The sequence below is a fragment of the Epinephelus fuscoguttatus genome, linkage group LG4, assembly GCF_011397635.1.
Source record: "Epinephelus fuscoguttatus linkage group LG4, E.fuscoguttatus.final_Chr_v1".
Lineage (NCBI taxonomy): Eukaryota > Metazoa > Chordata > Actinopteri > Perciformes > Serranidae > Epinephelus > Epinephelus fuscoguttatus.
Genome location: NC_064755.1, coordinates 34,054,647 through 34,079,607, shown reverse-complemented (window position 1 = coordinate 34,079,607; position 24,961 = coordinate 34,054,647). Strand labels below are relative to the sequence as shown.

The 24,961-nt window shown below is 41.2% G+C and overlaps 2 protein-coding genes across 4 annotated transcripts; both read left to right on the top strand.

The window, feature by feature from the left end:
- The first annotated feature begins 3,554 nt into the window (after positions 1-3,554).
- Positions 3,555-10,042, top strand: LOC125886952 (uncharacterized). Its single transcript, XM_049573352.1, has 3 exons — positions 3,555-3,804; positions 4,003-4,048; positions 7,392-10,042. Exons 1-3 carry the CDS (start codon positions 3,802-3,804, stop codon positions 7,943-7,945), a joined length of 603 nt encoding a protein of 200 aa, XP_049429309.1. The 5' UTR covers positions 3,555-3,801; the 3' UTR covers positions 7,946-10,042.
- A 2,780-nt stretch (positions 10,043-12,822) lies between these two features.
- Positions 12,823-24,765, top strand: LOC125886950 (DNA polymerase III PolC-type-like). Of its 3 annotated transcripts, none has more exons than XM_049573349.1 (3): positions 12,823-12,962; positions 13,180-13,231; positions 15,824-16,620. In XM_049573349.1, the coding sequence occupies exons 2-3, from the start codon at positions 13,180-13,182 to the stop codon at positions 16,372-16,374; spliced, it is 603 nt and encodes a 200-aa protein (XP_049429306.1). In that variant the 5' UTR covers positions 12,823-12,962; the 3' UTR covers positions 16,375-16,620. The 3 variants fall into 3 exon arrangements, with proteins under 3 accessions (XP_049429306.1, XP_049429308.1, XP_049429307.1); XM_049573351.1 differs by lacking the exons at positions 13,180-13,231; positions 15,824-16,620 and adding exons at positions 21,133-21,184; positions 23,946-24,765 and having other exon boundaries at positions 12,833-12,962; XM_049573350.1 differs by lacking the exons at positions 12,823-12,962; positions 13,180-13,231; positions 15,824-16,620 and adding exons at positions 20,753-20,914; positions 21,133-21,184; positions 23,946-24,765.
- The last annotated feature ends 196 nt before the right edge of the window (positions 24,766-24,961 follow it).

Here is a 24,961-nt window from a genome sequence, read left to right as displayed (position 1 = left end):
GATATTTTGAACATTTAGAAAAAAATGAAAGGACAGGTAGAATTTCTTGTGGTCGGAAAAAACATAATGCAGATTACATCCCAATCTCTATAGCCACACTATAGAGCTGCTACGAAGTCCATTCTTTATGCCGCTTTTGCATTTATACACAAAACTGCAGCTACATCAGTGTGTAATTTTAGACAGCATGTTGATCATCACAAAGTCACAGAGGCGTGACATGCAACACAATAGCATCGGCCTCCAGTGTGACACAATGCGTCGGCAGCAATAAACAATAACAATAGCAAAACACTGAAATAACAGTCATTCACTGTCTCTGTTATACAGCGGCTGATCTCATCCTCTGCTCAGAGGGTAAGGAGCTCCCACACCTTATTGTTTTCCCAATTCGCGGACTTTTTGCGGCCGCTGATCTCTCTTCTTTGAGTTAGTTGCTAACTGCTATCAGCTATTTGTTAAATCTCCTGTGGTGGGTTGCACACATAACGTGTCGTCAAAACCATGATTCCGCCCTGCCCTGTCCAGCTCAGCGCACAATAAGAGAAACGGAAGTGAGGAAAGTAAACAAACAACTTAAGTCAAGGGGGAGTGAGATCGAAACAAACTTGGTACATTAGGTGAGATTTGTTTTCTTTACTTGCAAAGTATTTTGCAGAAAAGTGCATAATTGATTGTGTTATTGTTCTCTAGATCTTTCTACATCAGGTTGTGTTGTTAATGTCGGTCTCCTGGTTTCCCTTTTTGAATGATGATCACAGACTACAGCCGTCTGCTTGTATGAAGAGTCATTTTCTCTCACACAGACACACAGCGTACATGCTGGTTGGCCGTCAGCTGTAGTCTTTTCAGTGTGCTCATATGCAGCTATGTGGTTGAGACACAGGTGACATGAGGTGACACAACAGTTGGATTTAATCGCCACTAGTTCTGATGACGGTATGGTGTGTCTAGGCCTTTATAACGAACGGTGAGGTGACATAATAGTGTGAAATTCCTGCCTTGAAGACGCAGTGTCAAAGGGGCCAATGTTACATACATTAGGGCCTGTGTCCACGTAGCGTTTTCCTTCTGCAGAAAGGAAGTGGCAGGATGCTGGGGAGCGCTTCATCCTAGCATTTTTTAATTGATGCTCTTTGTGTGGTTTTGTTGCTATGACAACAATATCTTGACATTAACGCTAGCTAGGAAAGCTAATGTAATGCTGCGTGACTACACAGTTAACAACAATCTTATAACATGAACGGTGATAAAAGCCCAGCAGCAGCAGCATTCAGCGTTCAGCCACTCTGCTCCCACGAATGGGCTTTTCTGTCTTTGCCGTGACAGTAGATGGTAACCTAGCTTTATTAAAGTCACCGGAGTTTATAGATTTACAACTAGTAGCGCTCGGAGCGACTGCACAGAAAAGCCAGAGCAATCTGAAAAAGTACGCTGGGTGCGGTGCTCTTTCTCTTCTCATTGGGAACAATTACAAAAACACGCTGGCGTCCAGAAAATATGCAAAGTGGACACAGGCCTTCACATGTTACTCACTGTATTATGATTTTTATTATTTTGTTTTGTTGTGTAATGTTCTGTAACATGTCATACACACAAATGTTGTACTCTTTTGTATTCCCAGTGAATTGAACCACAATTTTTCCCCAATAATCATTAAACTTTTATTTGAATTTTCTAGCCAACTTGTTTGATTATTTATTTGTATTTGAATCAAGTTACAGCGGTCACACTGAGAAATCTCTCTCCTCACTATTCCAGCATAGATGCAGCCACAAGGTTGTGTTGCACTTGAAAAGCACCTGCCTTTACCTATGGTAGTGAACACGTGTAATAAATTAAATCTTGAAGACTTTTATTGCTGCACAGCATTTTGGGAACATGAGGATTGCTATCAAGAATGAGACAAGAAAGGTGTATATATACAGTATACAATCTGTGCTTTGGTCTGATGAGTCCAAATTTGAGATCTTTGGTTCCAACCGCCGTGTCTTTGTGAGACGCAGAAAAGGTGAACGGATGGATTCCACATGCCTGGTTCCCACTGTGAAGCATGGAGGAGGAGGTGTGATGGTGTGGGGGTGTTTTGCTGGTGACACTGTTGGGGATTTATTCAAAATTGAAGGCACACTGAACCAGCATGGCTACCACAGCATCCTGCAGCGACATGCCATTCCATTCGGTTTGCGTTTAGTTGGACGATCATTTATTTTTCAACAGGACAATGACCCCAAACACACCTCCAGGCTGTGTAAGGGCTATTTGACCAAGAAGGAGAGTGATGGGGGCCAACAAGTGCTAAACACCTCTGGGAACTCCTTCAAGACTGTTGGAAAACCATTTCAGGTGACTACCTCTTGAAGCTCATGGAGAGAATGCCAAGAGTGTGCAAAGCAGTAATCAGAGCAAAGGGTGGCTATTTTGAAGAAACTAGAATATAAAACATGTTTTCAGTTGTTTCACCTTTTTTTGTTAAGTACATAACTCCACGTGTTCATTCATAGTTTTGATGCCTTCAGTGAGAATCTACAATGTAAATAGTCATGAAAATAAAGAAAACGCATTGAATGAGAAGGTGTGTCCAAACTTTTGGCCTGTACTGTGTATGGATTTGCACCGCCGATCTTCTGATCAGGGGACAACCTGTGCTGCCTCCTGAGCCACAGCCGCCCCTTGTGAGTTGAAGTCGATGCATTAAAAGAGTTGGCTGCTCCCCTTAATACTGTATACAGTTTTAGTATTGATGTTTTGTGCATGACAGACAAGATAAAATCTCTCCTCTTGCCTGGAAGCAGTGGAGCTTTGTGACAAACATCATAGTGTTCATAAAGTGAAAATCGTGAAAGGATAAATACTGAAAATAGAACTGATTTGCTCACTCAACCTATGCAGCATAGGCTGAGTTAATCAAGCAATATTTTTAATTAATTACTTAATTATTAAGAATTAGTCACGTCAATAGACTCCTATATGTAATGAAGGCTAGTTTACTACTCCAGCAAGTAGGTTGAACCATAGTAACGATCTAGCAATGGACATGTTTTCTAGTCCCTGTTGAGTCTGTCAGCCAACATAAGCTGAATACTTCTAGAGATTGTCGGGTTTCCAATAAATACCCCATATATAAACACAAAACTGCTATGCTAGGTCAGTCTTGTTATGACTAAGACTAAAAACCTTAACTTAAATTAAGGTACCAAAGGTACCATACCGAAAGTGTTTGGTGGAGGTGGTGTTAAAGATCGTTTGTTTTGTTTTTTTTACAAGCTTGACATCTTTGTAAGTCACTTGCCATCCATTCAGAATGGCCATGCGAGCCACTTGCTTGCACTTGCGAGCTGTGGAGACACAAAGTATGCCTGAGTATCTAGTTTATTTATTTATTTATTTATAAGTTGTATCTTCTTGTTTCTTTTCAGCTCTGTATTTATTGTATTTTTTTGTTTGTTTATTCCTGTTTTGTTTTGTTTTTTTAAACTTCAGTTTCATTCTTATAAGTTGCATGACACTTTCCATCAGCTAAGGGGTCAAAACTGAAACTAAACCAACAGCAGGGCTCAGGCAGGGCAGTACAACTGAGCAGGGAGGAGATTTTTGTGGAAGAAGGAAAAAAACGTCCAGTTTCTTTTCCACTTAAATGAAACCAGAGTTCAGTGTGGGTTTTGAATTGATGTGGCACTGAGTCACTTCTTGACTTCTTCAGGATGAGTCGGTAAATGATGTAGACATAACCTGGATTACTCCAGTTGACTTCAGATAAAATCTCTCTCACAACTCAGCTAACGGCACCTCAAACCGTCCATGGTGAGTAAAGCCTTTTTTATTTCTTTATTGACTAATCATGTTCAAAATAACTTTACTTCTAATTTTAATATAAACTTAAATTTAAAGTTAAATTTTAAGTACTAACTATTGTGAATATTTTTTAATGTACTATCAGGAATATCATGACTCTACAGAGTGTGTTAGTTCATGTTCAAATGTCTCTTTAAATTCTTGCAGATGTCTGAAACCATCGTTTTCTTTGACCTGCAGACCACTGGATTTGGTAAGATTAACCTTATGTCTGGTTGACTGCTTACTGATACTTATTTTATCTTTTACTTAACCTTTATTTAACCAGAAAAACCTCATGAGATTAAATATCTCTTTTTCAAGAGTGTCCTGGCCGAGAGAGGCAGCAACAGAAGTTACAGACAACATAGAAAAAAATACAGAATAAAAGAGTGCAGTAGATGTCGAGAGAGAGAGAGAGAGAGAGAGAGAGAGAGAGAGAAACAGAGAGAGAGAAACAGAGAGAGATGCAGGACAGACAGTAATGACAGTAGCTGACAACAACATTAATTTAAGTAATAATATTATAATAATAATAATGGTAATTGTGGTACAATGTGTTGTATGTATATATTAATATATGATAGTATACATATGTGACAATAATCATATGTGTATAATAGCAGAAGTATGACTAATGATAACAGCAGCAGCAGGAGACATCTGGCAAGACCACAACAGCAGCACAACCACGACACACTATCCAGGCACCGCTGCGACATGAGTTAACCTGCGAGACGGTGGAGCACAAAGGCTCCGGAGAAGAAGCTGAGTTAGTGACATCCAGAAATAGGATATGAATGTTAGCAAGTGAAGAAGACCCAACTTTTCAGAAACTAAGGAGAGAGAGAAGGTGTATTATAGAAGGTCCCCCAGACTAGTCCTAAAGGTGCTCACAGACTCGGGTGTACTATAAGCGGAGCAGACTCCGGGAGGAATGTCCGCTGTCATTCGGGCTTCCATAGTCAAGCGCACTTCCGCGTTGTAGTTTCCTGTAAAAATGTCCTTGAAAAATCCCTGCGATGTGAAAAACACATGCCGAGCAGTCTTTTGTGTGACACTGGTCTGATCTGAGCTTTGCGCGCACAGGGCTTGCAGACGTCCACTTTTAGTCCGGGCGGACCTCTGCGGAGTCTGCTCCGTGTACGTTCCGCCCAAGTATGTTTGGGCCTTAACTCAGCCTACCTATCAAAGAGGAAAGTCTTAAGTCTAATCTTAAATGTGGAGACGGTGTCTGCCTTCCGGACTGCAACAGGAAGATGATTCCACAGGAGAGGAGCCTGATAGCTGAAGGCTCTGGCTCCTGATCTACTTTTGGAGACTTTAGGGACCACGAGTAACCCTGCGTTCTCAGAGCGTTGTAAGTTAGGAGTAGGATTTTAAGTTCAAATCTGGATTTAACAGGGAGCCAGTGCAGAGAAACTAAAACAGGAAAAATATGATCTCGTTTCTTAGTTCCTGTTAGTACACGTGCTGCTGTGGAGAGTTTTTAAAGACTTATTAGAGCTACCTGATAATAGGGAGTTACAGTAATTGTTAGTTTCTAGATAAAAGTAGGGAGTCGTTATGTCAGAAGGAGGATAGAGTAATAAGAGTGTGTTTCACCTTCTACTTTTATTGGTTTCTAATTTCACAGATGCATCTGTCTTGAGAAATTAAAGTTTAGTGCAGGGTGGGGCATGACTTGGCATTACACTTTGAATCATGAAGATTACAACACAGACGATGTCAGTGCCAAACCACAAACTGAACAGAGGCACTCCACAGGATGCCACTCCTACATGACAGATTTATATGAAAGTTGCAACCTGCAGAATAGCAACTGCACGGCCACAGACCCCTCGGGGCCTCTTTAAATCAATATATGTATATTAACAATGGACTATGAGGATTGTGTGAAATTGTGATGGATATTTTTCAGTGTTGACATTGACACTGACATTTTAAAGCCGAAATGATTAATTGATTAATTGAAAAATGAAGGTGACAGATTAATTCATGATGGAAACTGGTTGCAGACCTGGTTGTAAAGTACGTCTTTCAAAGTTACTGACAAAACCTTTGAAGAAACACTGTGGCTGAAACCAGATGCTGAGATTTCATTGTAACTTTAAAGTGACGCTCCTGAGTCTGTGGTTTTGACTTTGTGTTGAATGACTCAGTGTCTGCACACATTATCATGACATATTTAGCAGGATGTCAAATCTGGCTGAATACTCGATTCTGATTGGCTGCAGGGTGTCCATTGAAACCTGATACTGGACAAGGAAACTATAAAAGATATTATTATCTAGTTAGTCCTTGCGAGTGAACTGGAGGTGCTGAAATGCTAACTCATTTTCGGGTTTTATGTCTCATTCCTTCACCGCTCTAAGAGCTCGGAGGACTAGAAATATCTTCCGTTGCCAAGTCACATCTAAAGTTCGTCCGATTTAACAGAGTAGTGAACAACATTTACATTGCATAAGAACCTGATGAGGCAGCAATGATTGTTCCAGGTATTAGGTTAACTTGAACAGGAAGGAAGCTGTTACTTCCTTCCTGTTCAAGTAGGCGGGTCTCAAACCTTTGACGGAACAGTGTGGCTGAGACCAGACGCTGAGAGGCCGGATTTTATTGTAACTCTAATTGAAGTTTCCTGGGTCTGTGGTTTTGACTTTGTGTTAAATGACTCAGTGGCTGCACGCATTATCATCACACATTTGGCAGGATGTCAAGATAGAAAACTTTCTTAATGACTGCACAGACGAACAGAGAGCGCCACCCAGCAAGAAATTCAAAAAGATGCTTCATTCTGAAACCACAACTATCAGCAGATCACATCACAAGATTTTGACAAAAAGACCTTGTTCTTCAAATGTAATTTATATGTATGCTAAAGTCAGTTGACTTTAGCATAGCTGACAGTCAGTTAGCTTAGCACAAAGAATGGAGGCTGGGAAAGTGGCCAGCCTGGCTCCCAGAAATAGTCCAGCACATAACCAGTTGAGCACGGTCTCACTCCGAAGTCATCGAAATCCAATGTGTGGGCAGTTACTTGCGGCTTCAGAGACCAACAAAAAAAGGCGTCCTTGTCAGCATGATATGCGACCAGTTGCCTTTATAGACAGGAGGGGTGGTGGATGGGTCCAACAATCAACAACCCTCTCCCGAGAGAGCAGTGTTCGCATCCTGTAAGATTATAGAGCCAAACCCTGTTCTTTTTTCCTCAACCTAACCATGTGTGTTGAAGGAAAAAAAAGTCAATTTGCAGTGTTGTACCAATGTAGTGCGTTGATCTTGAAAGAGACTGTACGTAAACATTAAATTTCCTGTGTATTTTGAAAGAATACAATGCATGTAAGAGGCAGAACTTGACATGGTGTCCCAGAACGTGAACATCCAACACACCCAGGGTACCTTTCACGTCATATGTGGGAAGTCCATGACCAAAGCGTCAATATGAGACGAGGTTGGAGTGAGAATGTGTTGACCAGTTTAATAATTTCAAATCTACATTTATTTATATTTTCTTTTTCTCTTTTCCTCCTTTAATCCATCTCATCTCTACTTCTCAGGCCAGCAGTGTCACATCACCCAGTTGTCGGCTGTCTGTGGAGAGAGGGAATTAAAGTTCTTCACCCTCCCCGGGTGCCCCATCAATCAAAGAGCCACAGAGCTGACAGGTTTCACCATCAATGATGGCCGCCTGTTTCTCAACGGGAGACCTGTAGACACCGTCGCCTTATTTTATGCTCTTACCTCCTTCATCAACTTCCTGCGCTCCTGTCGCAGCGGCCGCCCCCGCCGCCCCGTGCTGCTGGCGGCCCACAATGCAAAGCGGTTTGGTGCACCCATACTCACCAGACTGTTGGATATGTTCTCCCTCTGGCATCAGTTCGAGCAGGTGGTGTCTGGGTTTGTGGATATGTTGCCACTAGGCAAGGAGCTCTATCCTGATCTGCCCAATCATCGGCTTCAGACTCTGGTGGAGCACTGCCTGGGAGAAGACTACAATGTCCCCACGCCGAAGGACGCCATGATACAGCAGGAGTTGTTCAACTCATGGAGTCAAGAGTTTGGAAGTCTTGATAGATACCTACATAACCCCAAAATTTTTAAAGAGCTTTAAAAAAAAGAAAAAAAAGACTGTCCACAAAAACAAAATATTCCATTTAAAAACTGACCTTTCCAATGAACCAAATGGACAAAGACTACTCTGACTTCCCCTTGAATGCATTTACCTACCTTGGAATCAAAGTCACTTATACAATATGGGAGTTATACAACCATAACTTTAAAACACTACTGGAACAAACAAAACAAGATTTCACAAAATGGTCAGCATTACCAACTTTACTAGTAGGCCGCATTAATATAGTAAAGATGACGGTGGTCCTGTTGGTCAGTGTTTACTTATTCAGGTAAAGCTGGCGGTCCCGGAGAGTGAGTGACCTGACATGGTGCCTTCATGAATTCAGTCTGACGCTCTACACTAAAATGAAAGCCCTGTCAGTTTAAGAAATGGAGCGTTATATTTCTACATGAATTAACCAATAGTTAAGTTAATCATACATTTACTCCACTCGATGCTCTGCTGCTCCGTCTCTCGACAAAGAGTGCCCAGAGTGTGGTGCTCTGAATAACCAAACAGTACATTCAGACAACACTCAAACTTTATGAATGGTCCAGTTCGTGCCAGAGTGCTCTCTGACACTTGCAATGAATATTCCTGAATGCACCACTCACATCATCTCCCTCCATTGTCCAAAACACGCCAACAGAAGTTGCTAACTAGTGCTGGCTAATGTCTGTGGAGAATTGTTTCACCTCTAGCTAAGCCCCGCCCACCAAAAAACTTCATGCTGTTTACTAACAGTAAAAGGGTCTGTAAACAGGGCCCAGATTGGGTTTATATGGAACTGTTATCCAATTCTCTAATGATACTCACCTCTCCACTACCACATAACTGTAAAGTACAGTTAACAAACCCGGTGATAAAAGCTTCGCTGAAGGTATGGTTGCAGTTAGGGAGGTATTTTGGTCTGAGATAGGCAAGCGGGCTTTTTCCTGTAACAAATAACCATTTCCTCTCACCATCTGTGTTAAATGATGCATATTAATATTGGCATAGAAAGAGACTGGAGTTTTTTTGTGATTTATTTAAAGACAATACATTTACCTCCTTTGAAGCACTTACTACAAACCATAACATACCCAGACCCCATTTTTTAGGGGTCGAGAAAAAAACAAAAGATTCCCCTCATTTCCTTACCCACCACCCAGAAACGAACCAGACGTTATTTTGGAATCAGATCCCTTTGACAAGAAACATGTCTCTATGATTGACACACTGACACAGTAACTAAAACAGATATCCTAAAATAAAACAAAAATTCTGAGGATGCTTGACGAGACAGTTGAACTTGTATGCACACCTTCTAACTGCATATACGACGCGGCCTAAATCAATTTAAAGTACCTCACTGTCTGTATTACTCAAGGGATAAATTTGCCAGACTGGTTTCCAGAGCAGATCCTGGCTGTCCGAGGTGTAACCACAGCCCAGCCACAATAGGACATGTTTTAACGCCCTCAATAACTACTGGGGACTAATATTTTTTTGCATATTTGTGAACTCATCATAGCACCTGATTTCACATTGGCAGTTTTGGTATCCCATCCCCAAATTGCAAGATCACAACTCTGCAGACGAATGCTGTAGCGTTCACTTCACAGACTGCTTCTTTTTAACTGAAAGTCAAACAAAGCCTCATCATTCCTAAATGTGTTTAAAGCAGGTACTCTCTCTTCTGCCTTTAGAAAAACTTTGATATAAAGTATTCAAAACAATTATCAGGTTTTTTTTAAACATTAATATTCTCTTGAACTTTTTTACTCTTTTGCAACATAAACAGTCACCGAGCATTAATAAACATACACGAGGAGGACATTTTTTCTTCAAATAAATAAATAAAATAATAATATAAAAATGCATAGAAAAATAGATAAAAAATAAAAATAAAAAATAATAAATAAATAATAATAAAAATCTATATTTCTACATAAATATACATTACAATCTACTCTGATCCACAAGCAGCAGATGAGCTCTCTGACACTCAGAAATTGTGCAACTGAGCACTGAGAACATACAGCCTTGGGCAGAACTCGAAGTTAGTCCACGTGATGTTTTTTACATCAGTATTACTTGATATTTGAAATGGGATGTCCCTGTCTGGTTATTTTTTCCATCTGTAAATACCTTTGGAATTTGCATTTCAGCATTATTGTATCATGTTAATGTGTTTTCATTACCAGAGTATTGGAAAATAAAGTATTAAAAAAAACCTGACCTTTTCTTCGCAGTTTTGTTCTCATCATGTTCTCTCTGGTTGTTAAACAGATTGATATTTTAAACAGGGTCACACTATAGGGCCGCTACAAAGTCATCATGCCACATCAGTGTGTAACTTTAGACAGCATGCTGGCATCATGGAATCGAATGAGGCATGACCTGTAACACAATGGCATCGGCCTCCAGCGTGACGCATAACACGCATCGGCAGTGATAAACAATAACAATAGCAAAATATGGAAATAACATCATTCATTTCCGTCATTTACTGTGTCTGTTATATGGTGGCTGATTTCATCCTCTGCTCGGAGAGTTAGGAGCTTATTGTTTTCCCAATTTGTGGACGTTGTCAGCCACTGTTCTGCTTTGAGTTAGTTGCTAACTGCTATCAGCTACTTTTTAAATCTCCCACGGTGGCTTACACACATAACACATTGTCAAAACGTCTCACCTGTGCCATCCGGCTGTCCTGCTTATACAAACATCATTGCGGTGCAGTTACTACCTCCAATGCCGGCTTAAAGGCGAGATGACTCTGTCCCCCCATTTCAGGATTGTACCTTTTAAGACCTTGACACACCACCAGTGTTGGGCTGTTGGAGAGCATCTGTCGCTATAGTCTTTGGGGTTAGCCTGAGTGTCAGACTGAAGCTCCCAGAACCTTCAGTCTGACATCGCCTCCATTGAAGGCGATTTACAAGGGGGAGGGGATTTGATTTTTCCCTAACTAATCAGTAGAGATCAACGACTCACCCAGAATCTGACGTCATTAGTATTCATGCTGTTAAATCCAGTTTAGCAGCTTCCTTAATTTGGTCCTCCATTAACACGAGTAGTAGCGAAATACCTCGTTAGCATCGTTAATGTGGGCTGTAGGATCTGTAGGATCTGTAGGATCTGTTGCGGTCGCCACTGTTGCTATCCTCACCAGTTACCCACCGGCGTACAGCTTGACATCAGCGTGGCGCTGATTGGCTAATCGCTAGACCCGCCCCCACCCCCAGCGTTCATTGGTCTGTCCATCGTTCGGACGAGATAAATCGCAAATTCATTGCAGTATGCCAGACCAGAGATGCAAGCCTACTCAGTTGAGTGGGTGGGGTCTATGGTCTGGAACCAGGCTACTTTGGGGTGTGTCCTGCACCATTGGCCATCATTGACCCTTGTCAACTTTTCAGGTGATTCAGCATGTTGAATCGGTGTCAGACACGGCGGATGATAATAGAGTACAATCTCTACACTGCTGGAGCAGTGACCCTGTTCATTTCTATGAAAGCTGCTCAGTGCTGTGTGAGGCCAAAATGGTCCAACTGCCACATATGAAAATTAAGCGGATGATCGGCACTGCTTCCGCACTGTGCAGTCCAGAGAGCGGGCACACTAGAGACTTACGCCGGCAGAGCCAGCTACTCCTGTTTAGGACTTCACTAACTTGAATTGGGATAAAATTTACTGCTCTGGCCTGCCTACTGTTGCTGCTTCCTCTGCAAGCTGCTTTGCAACCTGCCTCCACCACAGCTCCTCCTTTTCATGCTGTGTCTGACTTATCAATGTCATTTCTGTTTGTCATTTATACTACTCTGTTCTGTTCCCAGGGGTCTTTGCTGCTGCTCTCCCTGCCTTAGGCTTTCCACATAGGTGCATGGAAGGGCAGGGAGGTTTGAGGTTTGCTCTCTCTGTCTCAGGCTTTCCTTATTTGCACGTGGAAGGGCAGACTGGTGTGCTCTGTCTGCTTTAAGGCTTTACTATGTAGGCCTGAGGAACGGCAGCCATACCTCCAAATATAACACTGCAAATGGAAATAAAGTTACATTTACTAAAGTGTTCATGACTGAACTTTGTTTAGTTTTTCCTCATATAAATAAATGAAATGTGGAGCTGTAGGCCTATGTATATATTTTAAAATATTTTTTATAAACCTCAAAATCAGTAGTAGCTGTATGGATATATATTTAGACACATCACACATAAGCTAGACAGACATTTCCCTGCTCATCACTATGCACACATGTATTGTATGTGCCTCAAGCTGAAGAAACCCTCTGGTGCTGCTACATAGGGACCTCCGGCAGGGTGCACTTTGTGTGTGCACAATAAATGAATAAATAAATAAATATATTGTGGAAGGGATGCCCTTTTTTCCACTTGAGCACCTGCCCTTCAAAAAAAAGTGGTTGTAGCCAGGTGTGTGGTGAGCTGGGAGCCTGCAGAGGTGATGAGCTGACTGACAGCAGGTGTGTTGGTGGCTGAGGACACAACGGAGAGACAGCTGCACTGCTGTGGTCATGACAGCAACTTCACAACTGTGGAGACACAAAGTATGCCTAAGTACCGATTTCATTCATTTATTTTCAATTTTATTTATCTATTTTCAAAGTCGTATCATATTTTTGTTTATATAGGCCCCACTTTTGAAATATTTGAATTTATTTTTATTTGATTTTTATTTTCGCCACTGTATTTATTCTGTTGGTTTGTTTTTTGTAAAGAATTTATTATCAAACTTCAGTTTCATTCTCATACGTTGCACTTGACGGTTCCGCAACAGTTCAACACAGCTGAGCAGGGAGGTGACTTCACCACAAAGAGATCAAAAACGTCCAGTTTCTTTTCCACTTAAATGAAACTCGGGTTCAGTGTAGGTTTTGAATTGATGCGGCACTGAGTCACCTGTTGACTCCCTCCCTCCGGATGAGTCGGCAAATGACGTGAAGATACCCGGGATAACCGCAGCTGGCTTCACATGAGACCTGTCACACAGCTCAGCTGACCGCACCTCAAACTGTCCACGGTGAGTTCTGACCACAGAAATAAGATGTCAGTCTGTTTCTATGGTTCAAACTTTTTTTTTCTTTATCAAGTAGTTCAAAATAACTTTTAATTTTAAATTTATAGCTGAAATTGTAAAAGATATTGTGAATATTTTTAATGTATTGTCAGAATTATCAGACATGACTATAGGGTGTACTAGTTCATGTTCAAATGTCTGTCTCTTTAATTTCTTGCAGATGTCTGACAACAAAACAATCGTTTTCTTTGATCTGGAGACCACTGGATTAGGTAACACTGATTTAATGTTTGTCTGCTTATCACTTTATCACTCTCAGATGAAATATTACCCTTTATTTACCTTATTAGATGACAGTCAGTGGTATATTGTGCACTTTTTTAAACAATATTTACTTTACATACATATTTTATACATATTTTTATGTTCTTTTAATGGGCTCAGAGGTTTATATTTGATCTCAGAAATAGGGGAGAGCGGGGTCAGTTGGGACACTTTTGAATCAACTAGGGCTGACCCCTCATAGTCGACCAAAAAGGGCATTAGTCGGCAAGATTTCATTGGTCGCTTAGTAACAGAAGAAAAAACAACCAAATAAAAAAATTTAACTCTATTAGGAGCTGTGCCTTGTCAAAATAAATCAAATCCTATATGAGTGGACCATGTTGGAATTTAAGTTGAAAGGACAGACACAGGAAGTGTCCACGCTCAGCAGTCAGACAGGAGTCAGGTTAATTTCCAGGGCTGGTACCTGCGGTTATTCCACAGGCTAGTTAATAACATGTCGGGCAGGAAATCCAAAGTGTGGGATCATTTTGAGAAGGTGAAGGACGAACCCAAGGTGATATGTAAACTCATCTTCATTGGTCAAGCCCAAACATGAAAGAGTGTGTTTCAGTTTCTGTTTCATAGGTTTCGATTCTCACATTTGCATCTGTCTCGTTTGGTTAGAAAAGGGTGCAGCAAGACTTGGCTGGCATCAAACTTTGAACCAAGATTACAACACAGAGGACATGTATGTGCCAAACCACAAACTTAACAGACATGCTGTTCCTGCTGCTGCCACAGGATGCCACTCCTACATGACAGATTTGTATGAGAGTTGCAACCTGCAGATTAAATTATCAAACAGTACATATTCTAAAATATTAAATACAGAGCCCTGTGAGCTTGGCAAGATTTAAGGGTGGATTCAAAACCAGCAACTGCACGACCACAGATTCCTCGGGGCCTCTTTAAATCAATATATGTATATTAACAATGGATTCAGAGACTATGAGGATTGTGTGGAATTGTGATGGATATTTTTCAGTGTTTTCTGATATTTTAAATCCTAAATGATTAATTTAGAAATTGAGATTGCAGATTAATACATGATGAAAATTAGCTGCAGACCTGGTTGTTAGATATGTCTGTCAAAATTACCCTTCATGTCAAAACCTTTGAAGGAAGTCTGTGGTTTTGACTTTGTGTTGAATGGCTCAGTGGCTGCATGCATCATCACACATTTATCAGGATGTCAAATCTGGCTGAATACTCGATTCTGATTGGCTGCAGGGTGTCCATTGAAACCTGATAATGGACAAGGAGACTATAAAAGATATTATTCTAGTTAGTTCTTGCGAGTGAACAGGGAAGGGGGAAGTGCTGAAATGCCAACTCATTTCCGGGTTGTATGTCTTATTCCTGCACCACTCTAAGACCTCATGAAATATAGAAATATCTTTCATTGCCAAGTCACATTTAAGGGTGCGTTCACACCTGCCCTGTTTGGTTCAGTTCAATCAAACTCAAGTTCGTTTGCTCCCTAAGTGCAGTTCATTTGGGCAGGTGTGAACACAGCGATCACACTCAGGTGCACACCAAAACAACCGGGCCGAGACCTTCTTGAAGTGGTGTCAGTCCGGTTACAAACGAACTCTGGTGTGTTTGGTTTGTGGTGAAAAAGTGTTCCGACCTGGATCTGAACCAACTGCAGTCACATGACACATTGTTTGGGTTAAACATGAGCATGTTACAGTCCTGGAGGATTATTAATGTGCACCTCCTCCTGTACTGCCTTAATATGCACATTCAGCACATCCAATGCATCAAAACATTGTTTTCTAGTTTTCGTTTTCAAACTGTATTGTTTGACTAAAATGAACAATGACAGCAATATAGTCCACGATGAGCAGCGCTAAAATCAACCTGCGTAGTTGTCCCTCCATTGTGACATTAGAAAGTGTCACATTAATCTTGCAAGTGTACTCTTCTTCAACGTTTGGTTTACTTCCTGGATTTTTCCCGCATGGAAATTCTGACCAATCAAGAGTAGCTTTCTCACACAAGGCATTTGATCTGGTCCACTTGTAAATGCTGCCGTGAGAACACGAACCAACTCTAGGCAATTATGCAACTTTGGGACAAAATTAGTCCCTGATTCAGACCAAAGCAAGACAGCTCTAGGTCTGAAAGCACCCTAAGGTTCGTCCTATTTACCAGAGTAGTGGGGAATGTTTGCATTGCTTAAGAACCTTATGGGGCAGCGATGATTGTTCCAGGTATTAGATAAACCCTCAGGTGTTGGTTGCAAAATGCATGAAAATATAAATTAATGGGTTATTTCTTCGGCAAATGACCATGATATAAGTGAGAATGTGTTGGTGGAGCAGGAGCAGACAAATCTATATCTCCTCATGGTATATTTTGTCGTCAGCCACTCCTATGTCACTCAGATCTCTGAGAAATACAGAAGAACAATAACGAGTAGTTTGTCTGCAAAACGACAATGATTTTATAAACTCTGAATACTATAAACTACATTTATTTATATTTTCTTTTTCTCTTTTCCCTTCTTTAATCCATCCCTTCTCTACTTTCAGACACTGCTGTGTGTGACATCATCCAGGTGTCGGCCATCTGTGGAGAGAAGGTTTTTAATGTCTACACCCTCCCCCGCCGCCCCCTCACTGAGGGCGCCAGTGAGGTGAATGGCTTCACAGTCAGTGATGGCTCCCTGTTTCTCCACGGGAATGCTGTGGACACCGTTCCTCTTATTGATGCTCTCACGTCCTTCATCAGCTTCCTGCGCTCATTCAGCTGCCCTGTGCTGCTGGCGGCCCACAATGCAAAGCGGTTCGATGTACCTGTGCTCACCAGGGTGCTGCAAGAGCTCGACCTACAGCAGGAGTTCCAACAGGTGGTGTCTGGGTTCGTGGATACCTTCCTGCTAAGCAAGAACCTGTATCGCAATCTGGGCAGTCATTCTCAGCAGTACATGGTGCGCCACTTCCTGGGGAGGACCTACGAGGCACACAATGCAGTGGAGGACGCCACGATGTTGCAGGAGCTGTTCAACTCATGGAACGTCTCCAGAGATACTCTGTCAACCTTGGTATTTCAAGATGAGCTACAGAAAGGATGGATGATATGAATGATGAAATGATGCATAGATTCAAGTTCTTGTGATGGGAGACAAATGATGCATGTTACACCCCAAACTGACCCCAAACTGACAGAAATGTCAATTCCATATTGTGTAATTTGTTTGTTTAGTGTTGTCTATGCTACTGTAATGTGTCGTACACAAACATGTGTTGTACTGTTTTGTCTTTCCAGTAAATTGTAGCACAGTTTTCCTACAATAACCATTAAACTTACATTTGATTCTTACACACAACTTTGTTTTGTTTTTTTTTGTTGTTTTTTTATGCCTCTGTGCCGACGATAGCCCCGGCCGATAGGCATTATGTTTTAGGTTCCCCATCCGTCCCATTCTTGTGAACGTGAGGGAATCCTTCACATTTGTTCAAGAATGAACTGATTAGAATTAGGTGGTTGAAGGCAGGGGCGCAAATATAAACAGTGTGGGCAGTGCAGTTGCGCTGGGGCCCGTGGGGTGGAGGGGTCCTACTGCGACATGGAAATACGCCCGAGTTCATAGAAGAACTCATTTCAAATCAAAAATGGAGGAAGAAAATGAGTTCCTGGAAGAAATAAAGATGGATCTGTTGGATAAATATGAAGAGAACCAGTTTAAAGCAAATATTAAACATCATAGCTTAAACAAATAAAACAAGGGAATAAATACCAGATAAATAATCAAGAAATATATGCAAATATGTCTGACTGAAACGTGTCTTTTTTTAAAGTGATCAGCTTTTTTTATTTTATTTATTTATTTTACGTTGCTTTATATATATGTAGAAGCAAAACATGATGAAACAACACAAAAAAAAACTAAAATAAAACAAAAATTCTGAGGATGCTTGACGAGACAGTTTAACTTGTACACACACCTTCTAACTGCAAATAAGGCGCGGCCTAAATCAATTTAAAGTACCTCACTAACGCCCTCAATAACTACTGGGGACTAATATTTTTTTTGCATATTTGTAAACTCATCATAGCACCTGATTTCACATTGGCAGTTTTGGTATCCCATCCCCAAATTGCAAGATCACAACTCTGCAGACGAATGCTGTAGCGTTCACTTCACAGACTGCTTCTTTTTAACTGAAAGTCAAACAAAGCCTCATCATTCCTAAATGTGTTTAAAGCAGGTACTCTCTCTTCTGCCTTTAGAAAAACTTTGATATAAAGTATTCAAAACAATTATCAGGTTTTTTTTAAACATTAATATTCTCTTGAACTTTTTTACTCTTTTGCAACATAAACAGTCACCGAGCATTAATAAACATACACGAGGAGGACATTTTTTCTTCAAATAAATAAATAAAATAATAATATAAAAATGCATAGAAAAATAGATAAAAAATAAAAATAAAAATAAAAATCTATATTTCTACATAAATATACACTACAATCTACTCTGATCCACAAGCAGCAGATGAGCTCTCTGACACTCAGAAATTGTGCAACTGAGCACTGAGAACATACAGCCTTGGGCAGAACTCGAAGTTAGTCCACGTGATGTTTTTTACATCAGTATTACTTGATATTTGAAATGGGATGTCCCTGTCTGGTTATTTTTTCCATATTTAAATACCTTTTGGAATTTGCATTTCAGCATTATTGTATCATGTTAATGTGTTTTCATTACCAGAGTATTGGAAAATAAAGTATTAAAAAAAACCTGACTTTTTCTTCGCAGTTTTGTTCTCATCATGTTCTCTCTGGTTGTTAAACAGATTGATATTTTAAACAGGGTCACACTATAGGGCCGCTACAAAGTCATCATGCCACATCAGTGTGTAACTTTAGACAGCATGCTGGCATCATGGAATCGAATGAGGCATGACCTGTAACACAATGGCATCGGCCTCCAGCGTGACGTATAACACGCATCGGCAGTGATAAACAATAACAATAGCAAAATATGGAAATAACATCATTCATTTCCGTCATTTACTGTGTCTGTTATATGGTGGCTGATTTCATCCTCTGCTCGGAGAGTTAGGAGCTTATTGTTTTCCCAATTTGTGGACGTTGTCAGCCACTGTTCTGCTTTGAGTTAGTTGCTAACTGCTATCAGCTACTTTTTAAATCTCCCACGGTGGCTTACACACATAACACATTGTCAAAACGTCTCACCTGTGCCATACAAACATCATTGCGGTGCAGTTACTACCTCCAATGCCGGCTTAAAGGTGAGATGACTCTGTCCCCCCATTTCAGGATTGTACCTTTTAAGACCTTGACACACCACCAGTGTTGGGCTGTTGGAGAGCATCTGTCGCTATAGTCTTTGGGGTTAGCCTGAGTGTCAGACTGAAGCTCCCAGAACCTTCAGTCTGACATCGCCTCCCTTGAAGGCGATTTACACGGGGGAGGGGATTTGATTTTTCCCTAACTAATCAGTAGAGATCAACGACTCACCCAGAATCTGACGTCATTAGTATTCATGCTGTTAAATCCAGTTTAGCAGCTTCCTTAATTTGGTCCTCCATTAACACGAGTAGTAGCGAAATACCTCGTTAGCATCGTTAATGTGGGCTGTAGGATCTGTAGGATCTGTTGCGGTCGCCACTGTTGCTATCCTCACCAGTTACCCACCGGCGTACAGCTTGACATCAGCGTGGCGCTGATTGGCTAATCGCTAGACCCGCCCCCACCCCCGGCGTTCATTGGTCTGTCCATCGTTCGGACGAGATAAATCGCAAATTCATTGCAGTATGCCAGACCAGAGATGCAAGCCTACTCAGTTGAGTGGGCGGGGTCTATGGTCTGGAACCAGGCTACTTTGGGGTGTGTCCTGCACCATTGGCCATCATTGACCCTTGTCAACTTTTTCAGGTGATTCAGCATGTTGAATCGGTGTCAGACACGGCGGATGATAATAGAGTACAATCTCTACACTGCTGGAGCAGTGACCCTGTTCATTTCTATGAAAGCTGCTCAGTGCTGTGTGAGGCCAAAATGGTCCAACTGCCACATATGAAAATTAAGCGGATGATCGGCACTGCTTCCGCACTGTGCAGTCCAGAGAGCGGGCACACTAGAGACTTACGCCGGCAGAGCCAGCTACTCCTGTTTAGGACTTCACTAACTTGAATTGGGATAAAATTTACTGCTCTGACCTGCCTACTGTTGCTGCTTCCTCTGCAAGCTGCTTTGCAACCTGCCTCCACCACAGCTCCTCCTTTTCATGCTGTGTCTGACTTATCAATGTCATTTCTGTTTGTCATTTATACTACTCTGTTCTGTTCCCAGGGGTCTTTGCTGCTGCTCTCCCTGCCTTAGGCTTTCCACATAGGTGCATGGAAGGGCAGGGAGGTTTGAGGTTTGCTCTCTCTGTCTCAGGCTTTCCTTATTTGCACGTGGAAGGGCAGACTGGTGTGCTCTGTCTGCTTTAAGGCTTTACTATGTAGGCCTGAGGAAAGGCAGCCATACCTCCAAATATAACACTGCAAATGGAAATAAAGTTACATTTACTAAAGTGTTCATGACTGAACTTTGTTTAGTTTTTCCTCATATAAATAAATGAAATGTGGAGCTGTAGGCCTATGTATATATTTTAAAATATTTTTTATAAACCCCTCAAAATCAGTAGTAGCTGTATGGATATATATTTAGACACATCACACATAAGCTAGACAGACATTTCCCTGCTCATCATTATGCACACATGTATTGTATGTGCCTCAAGCTGAAGAAACCCTCTGGTGCTGCTACATAGGGACCTCCGGCAGGGTGCACTTTGTGTGTGCACAATAAATGAATAAATAAATAAATATATTGTGGAAGGGATGCCCTTTTTTCCACTTGAGCACCTGCCCTTCAAAAAAAAGTGGTTGTAGCCAGGTGTGTGGTGAGCTGGGAGCCTGCAGAGGTGATGAGCTGACTGACAGCAGGTGTGTTGGTGGCTGAGGACACAACGGAGAGACAGCTGCACTGCTGTGGTCATGACAGCAACTTCACAACTGTGGAGACACAAAGTATGCCTAAGTACCGATTTCATTCATTTATTTTCAATTTTATTTATCTATTTTCAAAGTCGTATCATATTTCTGTTTATATAGGCCCCACTTTTGAAATATTTGAATTTATTTTTATTTGATTTTTATTTTCGCCACTGTATTTATTCTGTTGGTTTGTTTTTTGTAATGAATTTATTATCAAACTTCAGTTTCATTCTCATACGTTGCACTTGACGGTTCCGCAACAGTTCCGTCAACCAGCGGGTCAAAAATGAAACTGAACGAACAGTGGGGAAGTTTCCACCTCCACAGAGAAATTCCTTTTGTTTGCGGTTTACTGCGACCTCGTTGACAGGGGACCGATCAGAGCAACACAGCTGAGCAGGGAGGTGACTTCATCACAAAGAGATCAAAAACGTCCAGTTTCTTTTCCACTTAAATGAAACTCGGGTTCAGTGTAGGTTCTGAGTCACCTGTTGACTCCCTCCCTCCGGATGAGTCGGCAAATGACGTGAAGATACCCGGGATAACCGCAGCTGGCTTCACATGAGACCTGTCACACAGCTCAGCTGACCGCACCTCAAACTGTCCACGGTGAGTTCTGACCACAGAAATAAGATGTCAGTCTGTTTCTATGGTTCAAACTTTTATTTTTCTTTATCAAGTAGTTCAAAATAACTTTTAACTTTAAATTTATAGCTGAAATTGTAAAAGATGTCGTAAATATTTTTAATGTATTGTCAGAATTATCAGACATGACTATAGGGTGTACTAGCTCATGTTCAAATGTCTGTCTCTTTAAATTCTTGCAGATGTCTGACAACAAAACAATCGTTTTCTTTGACCTGGAGGCCACTGGATTAGGTAACACTGATTTAATGTTTGTCTGCTTATCACTTTATCACTCTCAGATGAAATATTACCCTTTATTTACCTTATTAGATGACAGTCAGTGGTATATTGTGCACTTTTTTAAACAATATTTACTTATATTTTTATGTTCTTTTAATGGGCTCAGAGGTTTATATTTGATCTCAGAAATAGGGGAGAGCGGGGTCAGTTGGGACACTTTTGAATCAACTAGGGCTGCCCCCTCATAGTTGACCAAACGTTAGTCGACCAGAAAGGGCATTAGTCAGTAAGATTTCATTGGTCGCTTAGTAACAGAACAAAAAAAAACAAACAAAAAAATTTAACTCTATTAGGAGCTGCACCTTGTCAAAATAAATCAAATCCTATATGAGTGGACCATGTTGGAATTTATTTTGAAAGGACAGACACAGGAAGTGTCCACGCTCAGCAGTCAGACAGGAGTCAGGTTAATTTCCAGGGCTGGTACCTGCGGTTATTCCACAGGCTAGTTAATAACATGTCGGGCAGGAAATCCAAAGTGTGGGATCATTTTGAGAAGGTGAAGGACGAACCCAAGGTGATATGTAAACTCATCTTCATTGGTCGACTACAAACATGACGTATCATCTGAAACATGGAAGTAGCTACATGCTACATTAGCCCACAGCTTCATTAACAGGCGGCTCGCTCAGTGTGTGACGTGCACTTGGAGATAAAATATAGGCCTATATTAATGAAGGTTCATTAGTACGGTTTGTATTTCTCTGTAATGTAGCACAGTGTTAACAATGTTACTGATACTATTCTTTCTCACACCTTCAACTCAAACCATTGTGTTGCCCCGCCCAAAATATATCATTTAATAATTACATTAATATCATAAACATGCGGCGACTAGTCGACTAATGTTCCTAAAAGATGACTATTGGTCAACTAGGAAAATTCTTAGTCAGGGGCAGCCTAAGCATCAACAAGACTTAACCTTCCTACTATTACTCACAGATGACTTGAACAGTAATGACAATAATTTGGTCCCTGAGGAGATACAGGTATCAGCTGACAATTTGTCAAGTTTTTTAGAGCCCAACCCAAACATGAAAGAGTGTGTTTCAGTTTCTGTTTCATAGGTTTCGATTCTCACATTTGCATCTGTCTCGTTTGGTTAGAAAAGGGTGCAGCAAGACTTGGCTGGCATCAAACTTTGAACCAAGATTACAACACAGAGGACATGTACGTGCCAAACCACAAACTTAACAGACATGCTGTTCCTGCTGCTGCCACAGGATGCCACTCCTACATGACAGATTTGTATGAGAGTTACAACCTGCAGATTAAATGATCAAACAGTACATATTCTAAAATATTAAATACAGAGCCCTGTGAGCTTGGCAAGATTTAAGGGTGGATTCAAAACCAGCAACTGCACGACCACAGATTCCTCGGGGCCTCTTTAAATCAATATATTTATATTAACAATGGATTCAGAGACTATGAGGATTGTGTGGAATTGTGATGGATATTTTTCAGTGTTTTTTGATATTTTAAATCCTAAATGATTAATGTAGAAATTGAGATTGCAGATTAATACATGATGAAAATTAGTTGCAGACCTGGTTGTTAGATATGTCTGTCAAAATTACCCTTCATGTCAAAACCTTTGAAGGAAGTCTGTGGTTTTGACTTTGTGTTGAATGGCTCAGTGGCTGCATGCATCATCACACATTTATCAGGATGTCAAATCTGGCTGAATACTCGATTCTGATTGGCTGCAGGGTGTCCATTGAAACCTGATAATGGACAAGGAGACTATAAAAGATATTATTCTAGTTAGTTCTTGCGAGTGAACAGGGAAGGGGGAAGTGCTGAAATGCCAACTCATTTCCGGGTTGTATGTCTTATTCCTGCACCACTCTAAGACCTCATGAAATATAGAAATATCTTTCATTGCCAAGTCACATTTAAGGGTGCGTTCACACCTCGCCGCGCCTCGTTTTCAAACTGTATGGTTTGACTAAAATGAACAATGACAGCAATATAGTCCACGATGAGCAGCGCTAAAATCAACCTGCGTAGTTGTCCCTCCATTGTGACATTACAAAGTGTCACATTTATCTTGCAAGTGTACTCTTCTTCAGCGTTTGGTTTACTTCCTGGATTTTTCCTGGAAATTCTGACCAATCAAGAGCAGCTTTCTCACACAAGGCATTTGATCTGGTCCGCTTGTAAATGCTGCCGTGAGAACATGAACCAACTCTAGGCAATTATGCAACAAAACTTGGACATCTGAGTTGAACTTTTTTGATCTGTGAGCAGCAGTTCAGTTCAAAATCAGTTAATGTAACTTTTTAAACATTGGTACAGAGTTAAAAGCACCCTAAGGTTCGTCCTATTTACCAGAGTAGTGGGGAAGTAGTTGCTTAAGAACCTTATGGGGCAGCGATGATTGTTCCAGGTATTAGATAAACCCTCAGGTGTTGGTTGCAAAATGCATGAAAATATAAATTAATGGGTTATTTCTTCGGCAAATGACCGTGATATAAGTGAGAATGTGTTGGTGGAGCAGGAGCAGACAAATCTATATCTCCTCATGGTTTATCTTGTCGTCAGCCACTCCTATGTCACTCAGATCTCTGAGAAATACAGAAGAACAATAACGAGTAGTTTGTCTGCAAAACGACAATGATTTTATAAACTCTGAATACTATAAACTACATTTATTTATATTTTCTTTTTCTCTTTTCCCTTCTTTAATCCATTCCTTCTCTACTTTCAGACACTGCTGTGTGTGACATCATCCAGGTGTCGGCCATCTGTGGAGAGAAGGTTTTTAATGTCTACACCCTCCCCCGCCGCTCCCTCACTGAGAGCGCCAGACAGGTGACTGGCTTCACAGTCAGTGATGGCTCCCTGTTTCTCCACGGGAATGCTGTGGACACCGTTCCTCTTGTTGATGCTCTCACGTCCTTCATCAGCTTCCTGCGCTCATTCAGCTGCCCTGTGCTGCTGGCGGCCCACGGTGCAAAGCGATTCGATGCACCTGTGCTCACCAGGGTGCTGCGAAGGCTCGCCCTACACCAGGAGTTCCAACAGGTGGTGTCTGGGTTCGTGGATACCTTCCTGCTAAGCAAGAACCTGTATCGCAATCTGGGCAGTCATTCTCAGCAGTACATGGTGCGCCACTTCCTGGGGAGGACCTACGAGGCACACAATGCAGTGGAGGACGCCACGATGTTGCAGGAGCTGTTCAACTCATGGAGTCCCACCAAATGGAACGTCTCCAGAGTTACTCTGTCAACCTACCTATTTTAAGATAAGCTACAGAAAGGATGTATGATATTTATGACCATTAGAAAAAAAATGAAATGATACATAGATCCAAGTTCTTGTGATGGGAGACAAATGATGCATGTTACACCCCAAACTGGACCCAAACTGACAGAAATGTCAATTCCATATTGTGTAATTTGTTTGTTTAGTGTTGTCTATGCTACTGTAATGTGTCGTACACAAACATGTGTTGTACTGTTTTGTCTTTCCAGTAAATTGTAGCACAGTTTTCCTACAATAACCATTAAACTTACATTTGATTCTTACACACGACTTTGTTTCTTTTTTTTGTTTTGTTTTGTTTTTTTATGCCTCTGTGCCGGTGATAGCCCCGGCCGAAGGCATTATGTTTTAGGTTGCCCATCCGTCCCATTCTTGTGAACACGAGGGAATCCTTCACATTTGTTCAAGAATGAACTTAAAGGAATATTCTCAATGGTGTAATATATACAAAAGGGAAAA